Consider the following 15,219-nt stretch of genomic DNA (forward strand, 5'->3'; position numbering starts at 1 on the left):
TATTTTCCTGATTAATAACAATTACAAATGAGTATGGGGATGTATGGCAGACATCAGTCATTGTTTTGTTTCTTTATTTTTTTCCTTAAGTCTGAAGCATTTAAGATGCTATTAAGAAAAAATATATATGGCTTATATTGTTGCATGTGATTGAAACAACACTTTGCATCAGAAATCAGGGGCAGTACTTAAGTGACTAAGGGGGTGAGCCATGAATGCAGTGTAAGATGTACAGGACAGGCAACATATACTTGTCTGATCAGTTGACACATTTCCTTCAGAACCTATGCTTTTTGTTTGACTGTTTTCATCATCACTTTCATTGCTATGGGCATGCCACAGACTCATTCAGCAAGCAGTTTTAGGAGTTAAGGAATTTACTTGTATATGGGTTCCGTACATGGGTGCAATGTGTTTAGACAGTGTTAATCATATTTATTTTTTCTTTTTTGTTTTTTTTTCAGGACAGGTTAAAGTATTCAGGGCCCTATATACATTTGAGCCTAGAACGGTAAGTATATTTAGATTATAGGGATTGGGAAGACTAATTTTTAAACTTATCCATAATAACACTTATCTGTGACGAGGTTGAACTATCAGATTTGCTGTACTGCTTCTTCAGTGAAGAAGTCTGTTGAAGGATACTCATTCTTAAATATGACTTTTCTTCTAAAGGCAACAAAGGTAATTGAGAACTGAGAGAGTGTTGATAGTCTGGGACCAGCCAAGAAAGGGGAAGAAGTTAACAAACATGGGATATATTTCACTGCTTTTGTTGCACAGGACTCAGTTGGAAAGGCTGCAGTCTGTCTTTAGCATTCAGGGAGATCAAAGGTATGAAAAGTTGGCTGCAGGCAAGTCAAACAGCAGACAGTCAGGCAGTTATCCAGTTTCTGTAGACCTGGAGGTGTTAATATTTTGAAAGAAATACTCAGTATATTCTACTTTTTACAGGTGCTTATTCTAAGTACAAATATTCGTATTTCTGTTTACTTTTTTTTATTTTTTTTCTTTAAGCCAGATGAACTGTACTTTGAAGAAGGTGATATCATCTACATCTCAGACATGGTGAGTCTGACACATCCCATACACATACGTCCAAATGCTTCTGAGATGCAGTATATCCTTTTTAAACTCTTCTCTCCTTTCTCTGCAGAGTGATACAAATTGGTGGAAAGGAACTTGCAAGGGGAGAACTGGACTAATTCCAAGCAACTATGGTAATGTCTAGAATATTTTCCTTTGGTAAGATTACTTACAATCAAACGAAATGGCAATCTGAAAGTTACTGATATGCTTACTTTCAGAAACTGATAAAAATGCTGGCATTTAACAGTACTCTACCAGAGTATTTCAGAATATTTCTACAATATCACTTATTGCCATCCATCAGCAGCATACAGGCCATGAGTTTGCCAAGTGTTTGTTTCTGGATGTGCATGTGAGAACAGACACTCTTAGTTGGGAGAGGAAGAACAAAAATAGAGGAGAGTTCAACAGAGTACACACAAAGCTCGTAGCCTTATATTCTTCGTATCTGTGATGAATGTATTCTCATTTTTAAGATTTTTCTCATCAGAAGTATTTGTTCAGTCTGTATGTTGTTTTTTCTAAGTAAACGTAATGATAGGCAGGCAGAGCTTTCAGTGACTCGGAGATCAAGAAGTCTGACACAGCATGGGGTGGCTTCTTACCAAGCTAATCAATAAATCAATACTCAAATTGTTAAGTAAGCTCTGTATATAGACAGTAATCTAAAGCAGATGGTAAGCAACTCTGTAGATATTACTCTGGCAGTTGTTTTTATTGTTGTTGTTGTTTGTTTGTTTTTTTCCTCACTGTTCTGTTGCCATTTGTTGCTTTTTACTGAAGTTGTTCAGCTACAGAAAATTCTGCTTTGACAGAATTGTAATTGCTTTTTCATGTTCAGCTAAAATCGCTTTGAAAAGCCACAGATGCAGTTAACACAGTTCTTTAAAGTCCTCCCCGGAAATGTAGGCAGAATAGCCATGTCACATGATAGATTGCATCAAAACTGTTATTATTTTGGTAACAGTGTGGTTGCTTTGTGTTGTCCTTTCTTCACCAGGAGACATAATGGTAGCAGTGCTATGATTCCCTGCCTATGATTCCCAGGAACAGATAGGCAGAGATATGAGTGGAAAGCTATAGTGCAATTGTTTGGACTCTGGCATGCAGTTTCATTTTTAGAAAAACTTTGTAACTTCTGGACTGGCTGTACTCTTGCCATCTGCCAGAGCAGTTGCTGTTATACAGGATAATGATTTAAATATACTTACCTGTGTTCTTATTTCCTTTGGATGTTGCAGTGTGCTATATTTAAGCCAACAGCTATTTCTATCTGTGTTTCTACTGTGATCATTTTGGAAAACTCCTACTGAAAAATTATCTGAGCAACATTTAGCTTCTGTCAGCTTTGGTGAGACTGTACCTGGAGTGCTATATGCAGTTCTGGGCTTTGCCATACAAGAAAGGTATGGGCATGCTTGTGAGTGTTCAGCAAAGGGCCATGCAGATGATGAAGGGACTCCACACCTGTAAGGAAGGGCTTAAGGAGCTTCTCTTAGAGAAGGTTCAGTTGGGTCCTTATTAGCATGTATGAATACGTGAAGGCAGGCTGCAAAGAAGATGGAACTGGGTATTTTACAGTGGTGCCTAGTGTCAGGGCCACAGCCAGGAACATTAGGTTCCCTTTTGAACATCGGGAAGCACTTCTTTAGTGTGCAGGTAACAGTTACCCAATGAGGTTGTAGTCTCTTCCTTGGAAATCTTCAACAGCAGCCTGAACATGGGCCTGGGTGCCCTGCTCTGGATCTCCCAGCTTGAGCAGAGAGGTTGAACCAAGTGACCTCCAGAGGTTGGTTCCAGCCTCAAGCAGTCATTGATTTTCAGGCCAGAGAAGTGTGTGTGCGTTTGCAAAAATTTAATGTGTAAGCAGAACAGAAGTCTATGTAAGAACTAAAAATGAAAAATACTGGAAATCTGTCTTCTTTAAACAGAGAGCGCACAATGCCCCAAAGCCTCTTTCGTTGGCTATCACACTAAGACAGCCTAGATTTAGTCTTAACTATATAAACATTGCTACCTTCCTGGTGAAGTTCTGTGCTCCTCTGCAGTCTTTTTGAGAAAAGTGGAGACAAACATGGAAGTACTTAGGCTCTGGTGGGGCCTTGTGCTCCACCTGCTGGGCTTGAAGAAACACTTTTTAAGACATTGAACAGAAAAGCTGATGAAGCCAGAATCAAATGCATGAAAAATATTTATTACTGAACTCTTTATAACTGAAGTTTTACAAAAACAAAATTATTTTTAGCTTTCTGCCGGTGATACTAGTATTGCTGCTTTGTAGTACAAGCACTATTCAGTGTCACTGGGGCACTTTATTTGTTTGATGGCTGTCTGCTCTGGGACCATCTTCTTTGACTCTGTATTGACTAGATGGAACGGCCTCAAGTTATGCCAAGGGGGATGCAGGTTGTACATTAGGAAAATCTTCTTTGAAAGAGTGGTTGTGTGCTGCAATGAGCTGCCCCAGGAGGTGGTGGAATCACTGTTCCTGGAGATGCTCAAGAGGCTTTTGGATGTTGTACTGAGGGACATGGGTTAGTGGGAAATACCGGTGATAGGTGGATGATTGAACTGGATTATCTTAGAGGTCTTTTCCAACCTTGATAATTCTCTGATTCTGTGTATTATGATTCTGTTCACTGTTTACACTAACTTGAAATATTGGTATCTAACGTGCATATTTTATTTTATTCACAGCTATAGGCAGAAATGTGAAATGTTGCAATTGCAAATTGTTATGGGAGGAATATACACCAAAGTAAGAAAAGGTCTGGATAAGTCAGGATTTTCCTTAGTATTCCATTTTTTTGTAGCTAAAGTATGTTATATTTACCCGCTTTGCACCTGATGGTAATGGCAGTTTGATCTGAGAAACATACTCTTACGTTGTCCCAGCCTTTTTAATAAACTACAGAGCAGGGTTTTGGAGAGTCTACTCATCTCAGATTGAACCCTTACTAGTTACAGATATTTCTACGTAAAAAGACTTTTAAAAAGGAGTTGCCAAATCACAGCCTGACTTCCAAATGTTCCACTGCATTGTTCATTTTCTTTTTGCTGTTGCAACAGGACACTGACAGGGAACTGATGGGTACTGTTCCCTAGTAAAACCTAAAGCTTGTTAGATGAAGGAAAGATCTGCAGAAGCCTGAACTTCCATCTATATTCTTTGGTTAAGCAGTTTTGATCCTCAGATCTCCTCTAAGTTTTCCAGTGAAAATGAAAACCTCTGTAAAATAAATTGTAATGCTATTGACAGTGGGTTTTCTTAGCTACCCTCTAGATAACCCTTGCAAATAATTCTCTCGTAACTACAGATGGCAGTCTATAGGTTGAAAGGCCTAGCTGCATGCATCTGCTTAAAAACATCTTGCAACTCTAGAAAGGCATGTAACAACTGAGGTAGAATATTACCAGATTTCCACTGACCTGCAGCTGTTGACCAATTCAGTGCTGCTGTTTGAAGTTTTACAGACTATTCTTTGAATTGCTTTTCCATACACAATATATTCAATTTTATCTGACTAGTCTTGGCATATCCAGCCTACAGGTTGCATGCAGCCTTGCATAGCTCACAATGCAAGACCATGCTTCATAATGGCAGGCTGCCCCAAGTGCCCACCCATCTCTTGGAAACAATCAAACCACCAATGTATGGTCAGCTCTGTTGGGATTGAAACGAAGGCATGGAGGGGGCAGAGGGCTGAATCTGCCTCTTGCTCCCACCACATGCAGTCAGCTGTCTCAAGCCCTGTGTGTGTTATGTGTGGCACATGCTTGTGCTGCTTGTTGGGAAAAACACAGTGATTTCCAATGCTTGTATCTCAGCCTGCCGTTGCGTCTCAGACGAAACCAAAACACAGTAAAAGAAAAATTTTGAATGGAGTAAAACAAACTATGGACAGATGAGTATTTTTTTGTCAAGACAAATAGTATGACACTATGCTTAATTTGTAAGAAAACTGTCAGTTTTCAATTACAATTTGGAAAGACATTAGCTGCAGAAACCTGCTACATATATGGCTGAACTTGCCATTTTCTTTAGAGGTATTGTTGATGAATATATTGTCACCGAATAAATGGTTTCTTTGATGCCATTAAAAGACACGACTAAATCTCTTTGTATGAAGCAGTAAAAAATTACATTAGAGTGATTTTCCTGAACCCTTGTAATGTATGTAGTACAGCTACCAACATTGCCTTGGTGATAGTTGGTAAAAAGTAGAAATTTGTAAGATTAATAGAAGATAATGCAGTTGCCACGAGCAACTTACATTTGATGAAATATCATTGTGTCATGAATCCAGAAATTTTGTGTGAAAGCTTTAAAAATGGATAATGCCATACAGGTCATCATCAAAGCTGTGAATTTCATAAAGTCCAGTGGACTGAAGCGTGGCCAGTTCAGGAGTTTTTTAGAAGTATGGATACTGATTGTCAGGGCATCTACCGTTCTGAAGGAAGGTGGCTATGTTGGGGTGAAATGCTAAAAGATTTTATGATTTGCAAAGTGGAATCAAGTCATTTATGGAATCAAAAGGAAAATTTGTGCCTGAACTTAAAGATGAAGAAGGGTTCATAGAGCTAGCATTTTTGGTGGATTTGACCACTCGTTTAATCAAATTCAACATGCATTTTCAATTTGAAAATCAACTTCTCTGTTTCAAATGATTGCAGTGTTCAAAATGAAACTTAAATTATGGCAAGCTCAGATTATGGTAAATAATAATGTGCATTTTGATGTGTTGGCTAAACATAGACCTGTAAAAAAATATGCAGCCTTGCTTTCAGTTTTGATAAAGTGATTTGAACATAGATTTCAAGATTTCCAAAAAGATAAATCTTCTTGTATATTTGCAGATCCATTTTTAGTTGATGCAAATATATTGCTGCACATTTTCAAAAGGAATACATATAGTTGCAATCTAGCATTCAACTTAAAGGAAAATCTGTCTATGTCTCTTTACTATGATCAGAGGGCTGGAACGCTTCTCCTATGAGGAAAAGTTGAGGCAACTGGGCTTGTTTAGCTTGGAGAAGAGAAGGTTAGGGAGAGACCTCATTTAGGCTTTCCAGTACTTGAAGGGAGTGTATAAACAGGAGGGGGAATGACCGTTTACAAGGGTGGATAGTGATAGGACAAGGGGAATGGTCTTAAACTGAGACAGGTTTAGGTTAGATATTAGGAGGAAATTTTTCACACAGGGTGGTGAGGCACTGGAACAGGTTGCCCAAGGAGGCTGTGGATGCCCCATCCCTGGAGGCATTCAAGGCCAGGCTGGATGTGGCTCTGGGCAGCCTGGTCTGCTGGTTGGTGACCCTGCACACAGCAGGAGGGGAGTTGAAACTAGATGGTCATTGTGGTCCTTTTCAACCCAGGCCATTCTATGATTCTACAATACTAGACTTTTCTAAGACCTGCCTTAACAGACAGAAATATCTTGTGGTTCACAATCACACCGTATTTACATCATCACTTCTTGGCAGTGTATACATTTGTGAACAACGGTTATTGAGGATGAATCATAGGAAGAGTAATATTTCATCAAAAATATCTAACAAAGGTCTTGAGAGTTCGCTGAGAATTGCAACCATTTCCATTGAACCAGACATTGATGCATTAGTTTCATGAAAACAAGGTAAAATATTTCACTAGTTTCATGTTTTTGTTGTTGGTTTTTTTATGTTTTAATAACATATATATATGTTATTTTATATATTTATAATGTTATATTTTGTTATATAATGTTATATAATGTTATATATATATATATATATATATATATATATATATATATATATATATATATGTAATGTATGCATAAAATAATTGTTTGTATATATATAAAGTTTTGTTAATTATATACGTGAGTTCTGTTGCATGGTTTGTATGTAGTCCAAGACAGTTCCTCTTCACTTACTGCAGCCCAGGCAAACCAAAGGGTTGGACACCCATGGTCTAGTCTTATCATTCACAAGTCTTTGTTCACATTCAGATTGAACATGTATTACTGGCACTTCCAGAACTAAGAAAAAGCTTTATTTCCATGCAGATACCAAATATCCTGTTTCAGACCTAATAGAATTTATTATCTGTTTTATTTCAGTGGCAGAACAAGCAGAGTCTATTGATAACCCACTGCATGAAGCTGCCAAGCGAGGTAAGTGTGATTTGGATTTTGGTTGTGTAATGCTAATGCTAAAAGACAGTTTGTTTTGTGCTAAAATATCAAATATATCTAGGATGGGGATATTTTGTCTGTTTTGGTTCCCTGGTGTTTTGACCTAGCTATCTAGTGAAGTATTGCAGCTTTCAGAAGCTGGTTTACAGCCTGGTAGAATTGCCACTAAATATGGCATGATTGTATGCGCAGCAAAAATGGGCTGGTGTTATCCGTTTAACAATGCAGGTACCTGAAGATCTCCTGGGAGTGGAGCAAGAAATGTTTGTTATGAACTAAACTGATTGTTTTACAAGTTGTAACTCTTGCTGGTAATAAACCTTGTTTGTTCATAGAACAGAGGGAACTGAGTGTTTTAAATTATTTTGTTAACTTTTTAAAGAAAAATAATCAGTAAAATGGAATTTTTTTCAGGCAACCTAAGCTGGTTGAGAGAGTGTTTGGATAACCAAGTTGGGGTCAATGGCTTAGACAAAGCTGGAAATACAGCTCTGTATTGGGCATGCCATGGAGGCCACAAAGGTATGAAAGAACTAATTTCAAATAAGTGACTCCTGATTTTCTTGCCTTTTTTTTAGACACATTGATAAAGTCACTGTGCTGAAATAAAGCCAGGATTTTCTTATGCTATTCTGTTGTTTTTTTTTTTTCTTTTTTTTTAAGAATTAAAGTGAAGTTCAGATCTGTCAAATGCTATGTATTTTGTTGCTGCTGTTGGAGGGATCATTCTAATCACTGTAACTATTAGAAGCAGAGTGGCAAGAAGGACAGACCAAAAAAAAAAGTGTTGTATATTTTGTTGTAGTGTTTCATGGTGACTAATGGTTGTTTTCTCAATGTTTTCTGGCCTTTAGAGATTTTCATTAACTGATTGGATCTTTCTTTCATTGAATTTTAACTAAGATATTCTGTGCAAACAAGCACAGTTTGTTTCCACTAAACTCCTATTTTTCTCTGTTCTCTGCAGATATAGTGGATGTTCTCTTTACACAAGCAAACCTAGAGTTGAACCAGCAGGTAGGACCCTTACACTAAAGATGTGATGCTATTAATCCATGGTACAAGCCAGAAGTTTTTTTTTTTTGCTGTGTTTTAATCCTGTTGCTTTTCCCTCTAACTCCACAGAACAAATTGGGAGACACAGCTTTGCATGCTGCTGCATGGAAAGGTTATGCAGATATTGTAGAGATGCTGCTGGCAAAGGGTAAAGATCTTCACCAAGATTTCAACAATCTGTATGGCAGACTAGCTTCCTGAATGTTTATTAATGTGTGTTTTTTAAACTCCTTTCCTATAACTCAGGTACAGTCTTTAGCCAGCTTGCCTGCCTGATTGTGTAAGCCTTGCAGAAAACTTGGCAGCTGTTTGAGAAATAGACATTTTTTTCTGCTACAGATAAATTTTATACTGCCTTATAGACAAAATTAAGAACTTAACCCTAGAACAGAAGTTCAATTTGCTTCCTGAAATGGGAGGCAGAACAGCCAACAATTTCCCCAACCAACTGTAGCTTATGGAAGAGCGTCCTTAGCTTTAGTCTGCTTCAGATCAGTCCACAGATGAGATTTCTTTGTCCATTAGTCTGAGTGGTTTTACCCATGCTACTGAAAATCTTCTCATAATACCATTGCTTAAGATGTACCTGGACACTAAGTCATGATGGGAATTTTCTGTTATAAAGGGGCAAGAACAGATCTGAAGAACAATGAGAAGAAACTGGCTTTAGACATGGCAACCAATGCAGCTTGTGCTTCACTTCTTAAGAAGAAACAGACTGCAGGTACTTCTGATTTTTCTTCCAATATGTTTTTCATCTTTTGAGGACGCTTACAATTTAAACTAAATTTCAACATATTGACAGTTGTAATAACTACTTTGGAGAACGCAGGATAAAAGTTTGTTTGGAAGGGTCTATCTGAATGGGATAGTTAAGCAGAGCTGTGATAGAGGCCTGTGGTTCATAACATTCGGTGTTGCTGACTCCCTGCAAAATTCCATCTTTTATCAGCAAGAGTCAAAGGAGTTTGTTGTAGAAACAGTAAGTGCTATTCAGAAGAAAAGCAAGGATGGAAACAAACTTCCTTTAAGAGTACTACACTGTAAGAAACAGGGTATGAAACAATATGGTTTCTGCCTTCTTAATCACACCTGTTACTCCAAACTAAGCCAACATCAACAGAAACTTCTCTTTTGTTTTCTTTTTGCTCCTTCTAAAATTCCTCATTCCTGTATTTCACCAATTTGACTCCCCAATAGAGAAAAAGAAAAAATGCTTACATTTATCAGAATAGTCTCACTGCCTCCCACTGGTGTTCATCCCTTCTAATAGCACACTGACTGTGTTTAAAAACAAACTAAACAAACGAAAAGAACAACAACAAAATCCTGAAAAGGAGATACGAGGCCACTTTAAAAACTTTAAAAAGCTGAGCAAGGACTGAATTGGGATATGCAGTCTAGCAATTGTACCACTGTATGGAAGGCATGAGAACTGAAGGTATACAAACTTGTGGATAAACGATGGAATAGCTGAAGGGAGCTTTAGAAGGCTGATGATCAGTTGCAGCAAAAATAGCAGCCAGTTTTTTGATAACAAGAGGTATTACCTCTTGTTATCAAATAGAAAATGTTGACAAAATTGACATCAGTTTTGACTTGGAAGAAAGCAATTACAACTAGGAGCAAGCTTTCCTATGTTTCAATACAAATATTTTTTTCTAATGATAGCTAATCCTGTTAGGAGCACTGACTTCATTTTTTTGTCAGTTAGAAACACATTTGATAATGGGAGTATTCTTAGTTCTAATGTCCAAAATAATAGAATTAATGTTGTGTTTCCTGGCTGTAGAAATACTGCCTACTGCTACTGCATTTGCATCACTCCTCAATTATTTTTGTGTCATAGCTGACTAGTTTTTAATCCTTTGCACTTCTTCTGGCAGGCTCTGATATTCTCACACTGTGTTTTCAAGTTTGGCTTATTATGAGAGCTGATGTCAGTTTTAACTGCAGATCCATTTTAGCTTCCTTACTTATTTCTCTCTGTTAGTTTGGTCTTTTATAATCTCTGGCACCACTGGACCATGTACTTTTTTCTTATTCTGTATTATCTTAGTCATTTGTATTAGTTTCTTTTTTTCTGTGACTCTTGATTCTACATTTTAGTGTTTCAAGCATCTGTCAATTTGAAAAAGGATCTTTTTCAAAATTTCAGTCCTGTTGCAGTAGTTTACCTGTCCCCATTTTCAAATCTGTTCCTATTCAGACACAGCTTATATCACAGTCCATCAATAAAATATTTTGTTTGCTCTTTGAATGGTTATTTTACCACCACTCAAATGTGTTGTTTTGTGTATAAATGCACACATTCTTGTGTCATAACTGTTAAATAATATCCTAAGAAATGAGATCTAAGATATACTTGGAAAAAGCAAGTAAAAAAAAAAAATAATGAGGAAAGAGAAGACAGTAGGTGGAATGTATTCAATTTTGTGTTAAAAACGGCAGCCAACTAAGCATTTGGAAGAAAACTGTGGAGTTGTCTGTCAACTCGGTCATCCTTTTGTTTGCACTATAAAGATAATATATACAGAAAATAAAATTAGCAGCAGCTCTGCTGCAAATCTTCTATAGAGCCAGAAGATGGCTCCTGAGAGTCACTGGGAACCGACTAGGAGGTGTGGACTGGCTTAGTCACTGAATGAAGGACTGTGGCGTCACTGCAGACCTTACTGAAGAACTCCATGTTTGAGATGCAGATCTTCAGCCCCAACATCCGTATAGTGCTAGCATAACTAAATGATACATGAATCAGTTTTCTCATATACTAATTGTCAAGCACTGTAAATCAGTGGGGAGTTTGTTTTGTTTTGTTGTTGTGTTTGAGGCTTTGTCTAATTTTTATCTCAGACTAAAAGAAAACTTTGTTTCTTTCCAGGTACAGCTCGAACATTAAGTAATGCAGAGGAATACCTTGATGATGAAGATTCTGATTAGCTTTTTTCATTCAGCCTAGAGAACTACAACCTATGTTCTTATTTCATTCCCAAAGCATATCTTTACAGCTATAAAACTATCTTACTTAGAGTACTGCCGTCTTCCAATTTAGCATATAAGTGAGAATGAAGTAATGCTTTCCAAAGTAATAATTTTCATGCATATCAGAAGATGCCACATTTTAGATCAGAGTTCCTTTGGAATTATCTGATAGGGGATGTGTGGCATAGCCTTACCTCTCTTATCTATTGAATGGACAGAGGAACAGTCTTCCAAACGCACAGTTTTCATCTCAGACCTTCCCAGCAAGTGCCTTGCATCTCTGGAATAATACTCTTCAAACTTAAAAGGTCCCTCTGGGACAGCTGGTGACCCTCTGGGTCACCCATGCTAACATTCCCCAAAGCTTCTGCAGGAATAGGTTCCTTTGTGCAGTGAGACAGGCATGAATGAAGATGCTGCTGTAGAGAGAGACCATATTCTACCCACATGGAGCCAGCAAGAAAGCATACAAATTTATAGCTTTGAGTATTCTTCTTTTTTTTTTTTTTTCTGTCCCTCTGAGTATAAGGGATAGGGAGATCAAGGTCTGCCCCTGGATGCTCTTTCTTTTGTACTGTTATGGGCCCTATTCCTGAAATGTAAACTCAGGTGTAATAATTGCTTAAGTCAGTTTTGCTTGAGAAATACACTTAATTTTCAACTTAGTGACTTGATTATTTTGCTTTTTGAAGTGCATTTTGTTGAAACTGTCTGTAATGAAAGGAAGACTGAATATTTTTCTATTTATCCTGCCTACAATTTGTTTACTGATCTCTTGCTTTTATTTTTTAAGTGCCCTTATATATATTTTGTCCTAAATTACCTCAAAGCTTAAGTGTTTTCGAAGGAATGAGGGAAGATGTATATTGAATATACTACAGGTATCTTTATGAGAGGTATCTGAATAAACATTTTTTTAAAAGTATGGTTTCTTCCTGTGAATTAAAGAGAGCTAAGATTGAGCCACTTTCAAGCTTTTCTATAGAATTTAATAAATACTAATTTAGATTGCTCAAATAGCTGCAACCAAAGATTGCACGTGACTAAGGGATATTTCTTTGCCCACATAGGAAGGGAGTGTGGCATGTATTTGCAGTACAGTCTAGCTTTGTAAATTTGTTACTAATTTCCCTGTTAGCAGCTTTGACAGATTCAGTCCAAGACCACGTAGTCTTTGACACTTTGACACAACAACGAAAGGAGTGAAAGATGGGGGATAAAAGAAAATCATTGGATTTTAAAATTATTCTAGAGCACTAAGATTACAGTTCTAAGATATATTGAATCAGATATTCATATTATCCTAGAAAGAAGAAAATACAGGTAAGGGTTTTCAAATGAACACATGCAAAGAAAGCTGCTTTAGATTGACCAGAACAGTGTGAGGCTGAGACATTGCACAAACAGTGATCTACAAATAGTTTCCGTTGTAGAAGAGTTAAAGCATTTTAGTTCTAAACTGTTGAAGTGTTAAATCATGTGTTCCAGTCGTGTGAAATACTGTGGTCAGCTGAAAAGCGATACTTCATTTTTTTTGTGAACTCAGAAGTGAAAATTCTAGAGGGGGAAGAAAGAAAAGCCACCAGGTTTTCCTCTCAGCTTTCATTAGAACAATTATTGAGCAGGACTCAATAGGCAGAAACTGTCCTGCTTCACATTTTATCAGCTGGTAATTTTTGCTAGGTCATTTGCAGCACATTCAGGCCCTGTGTTAGGCTGGGTGCTGCTGATTAAAGGTGCAGTTGCACAATGCAAGCACGTTAATGCAAAAGACACGTAAAAAGGGGGGAGAAGGAGGAAGTTTCCTGTGTCTGTGAAATGGGCCTTCTTTCTGCATAAATGAAGATCACAAGGTCAAAATCCCTGTTTCATGGAGGGCGTGGCTTTTCCCCAGAATTACTGCTTGCCTGTCAGAAGTTTGAAAGCAGATTTTATGTTAACTCTAATCTGATGTCTTCTGTGACTTTTCATCCTGAAAGTTAATTGTGGGATCGGACTTAACGTTTGTATGTTATACTAATGTATTTAGATTTAACTACTGCCAGAAGACTGGCTTGCTCACTTGCAGGAATATCTGGGTGCTGAAAGGGAAGGCTAATGTCAGAAATACAAGTTGGATCCCCCCACATGCTGCCTTTGTAAAGTCCTTACTGGAGTGTCCTGAGGGAGAGACACATCAGAAGGCAGTTAATGCTGTAGCCCATTTCTTCAACTAAAGTTACTGCTAATTTTTTTAGAATTGCATTTTTCTCATGCAACTGTCTGCTCATCTCGTGAAATAAAACTCACTGTGAAAATAAATGACTTATTGTCTACATAGCAGTTTTCATATATATAGAAATTTTATAAAGCAAAACTCACATTATAGCCAGAGTGAAATGCTACTGTATCTTACCATTTATACAAACCTACTTTCCACCCTTACTTTTCTCCAAAGTGTCACTGCAGGTATGTGGGTAAGAGACTCTCCAAGGAAAGCCGGCTCCAAGTCTGTAAAATCAGAGTGGCAAAATGGTAGTTGTCAAGCTTCTAATTCCACATTCAGATACTTCCCCATGAAAGTATATGCCTTTCTGTTGAAAAGTAGCTAAGTCTCAGTTTGAAATGCTGTGCTGTCGGGGACAGAAATTCTGATTTATCTGGGGCTTCTTCAAACCTGTAAATTTTCATGAACAGCCAAATGCTTAGTCTCTGTTTTTTGTAAATATTTAAACTGTCTTTTATCAAATTCTTAGATAATCACTCCATGTGGATATTTTTCAAGTTACTATAGTATTTTACTATCACAAAACCCACTTTACTGAATTCAACTCTGAAAAGATCATTTGCCTGGAAAGTAATTTGGTTAAAACAACTGAAGTGACATAAAATGTTTAAACTTAATTAGTCCGCCATCTTAACACCTACAGTTTAGGACATTCCCTCTTTCCTGAATTCTAGTTTGTGAAGACAGCTCCTGTGCTTGAGTTTTATACCAAGGAAAAAACTTTGCTTAAAGTGACCTTGCAGTCATTTTGGTTACATGCTATTCATGCTCAAATATTTTAAGCATGCAGCCTATGTCCATGAATTAAAGATTTCAGCTGTTGTCTTTTAATGAAGCCACTGAAATATAACAAAGATGCAAAGTACAATAAGAAATAACAGGCTGTGGATCCCATGTTTCTTGAGACAGAGGTAAGCTGAAGCTAAGTATTTCCAGACATTATTTACAATGCTGTACTTTGATCTCCAGTGGCAGAGACAAGCAGAAATGGTTTTAGACAACTTGAAACAGGATTATTATTTTTTTTTTTAAATCAATTTCAAAAGAAAATTGATATAAAATCACGTATGTTGATTTGCTAAGCAGATGTTTGTTTTTTAAAAGCTACTCTGTAAAGCTGGAAAAGCTAAAAATTAAAAATAGTAAAAAAAAAAACAAAAAACAGTTCAGAAATACATAATCTTAGAAGTTCTAGGGTAGAGTTAGGGATGGTTGAAGTAATCTATGACAGAGGAACAACTTTATGAGGTACCATACTGCTTCACTGCTACTCCATCCACATGTGAAACTCAGTGTTGAGCCACTAACTAACTGACGCAAGTCTGATAGTACACCAGAGAACTCTGCTGGGAGATACACTTTGTGAGTCTTCAAATGATAGGTGAACATTGCTGTAAAAAGCAGTGGTCCAGCTAATACTGCTCCTCTCCATTACAGAGGGTTGGCAGTTTCCTATTGTCACAAGCAACTTAAAGGTCAAAGGCTGAGGGAGCTTGTGGCAAAGGTAACAGCACAAGTCTTCAAAATTAGCTCTTCTACATTCATGGAGTTCATGTAGTTAGGAGAGACTCTGTAACTTACCCCACTGCCTTGTGGGGTAGTTTTCACTGAAGCCTTGAAGCAAATTTGAGAGGATTTTTTTCT

At 37.4% G+C, this 15,219-nt stretch overlaps 1 protein-coding gene across 1 annotated transcript in view; it reads left to right on the top strand.

The window, feature by feature from the left end:
* The window catches only part of OSTF1 (osteoclast stimulating factor 1), a 20,560-nt gene extending 6,947 nt beyond the window's left edge, over positions 1-13,613 (top strand). The window contains exons 2-10 of the mRNA XM_042877379.1: positions 465-511; positions 1,018-1,068; positions 1,157-1,220; positions 7,197-7,250; positions 7,686-7,793; positions 8,239-8,288; positions 8,397-8,475; positions 8,953-9,051; positions 11,209-13,613. Coding sequence (XP_042733313.1) covers positions 465-511; positions 1,018-1,068; positions 1,157-1,220; positions 7,197-7,250; positions 7,686-7,793; positions 8,239-8,288; positions 8,397-8,475; positions 8,953-9,051; positions 11,209-11,267 — 611 coding nt within the window. The 3' untranslated portion in view covers positions 11,268-13,613. The remainder of the gene's footprint in view (positions 1-464; positions 512-1,017; positions 1,069-1,156; positions 1,221-7,196; positions 7,251-7,685; positions 7,794-8,238; positions 8,289-8,396; positions 8,476-8,952; positions 9,052-11,208) is intronic.
* The last annotated feature ends 1,606 nt before the right edge of the window (positions 13,614-15,219 follow it).

This window comes from Lagopus leucura, unplaced genomic scaffold, assembly GCF_019238085.1.
Source record: "Lagopus leucura isolate 7727_CA_CO unplaced genomic scaffold, USGS_WTPT01 Super-Scaffold_100018, whole genome shotgun sequence".
NCBI lineage: Eukaryota > Metazoa > Chordata > Aves > Galliformes > Phasianidae > Lagopus > Lagopus leucura.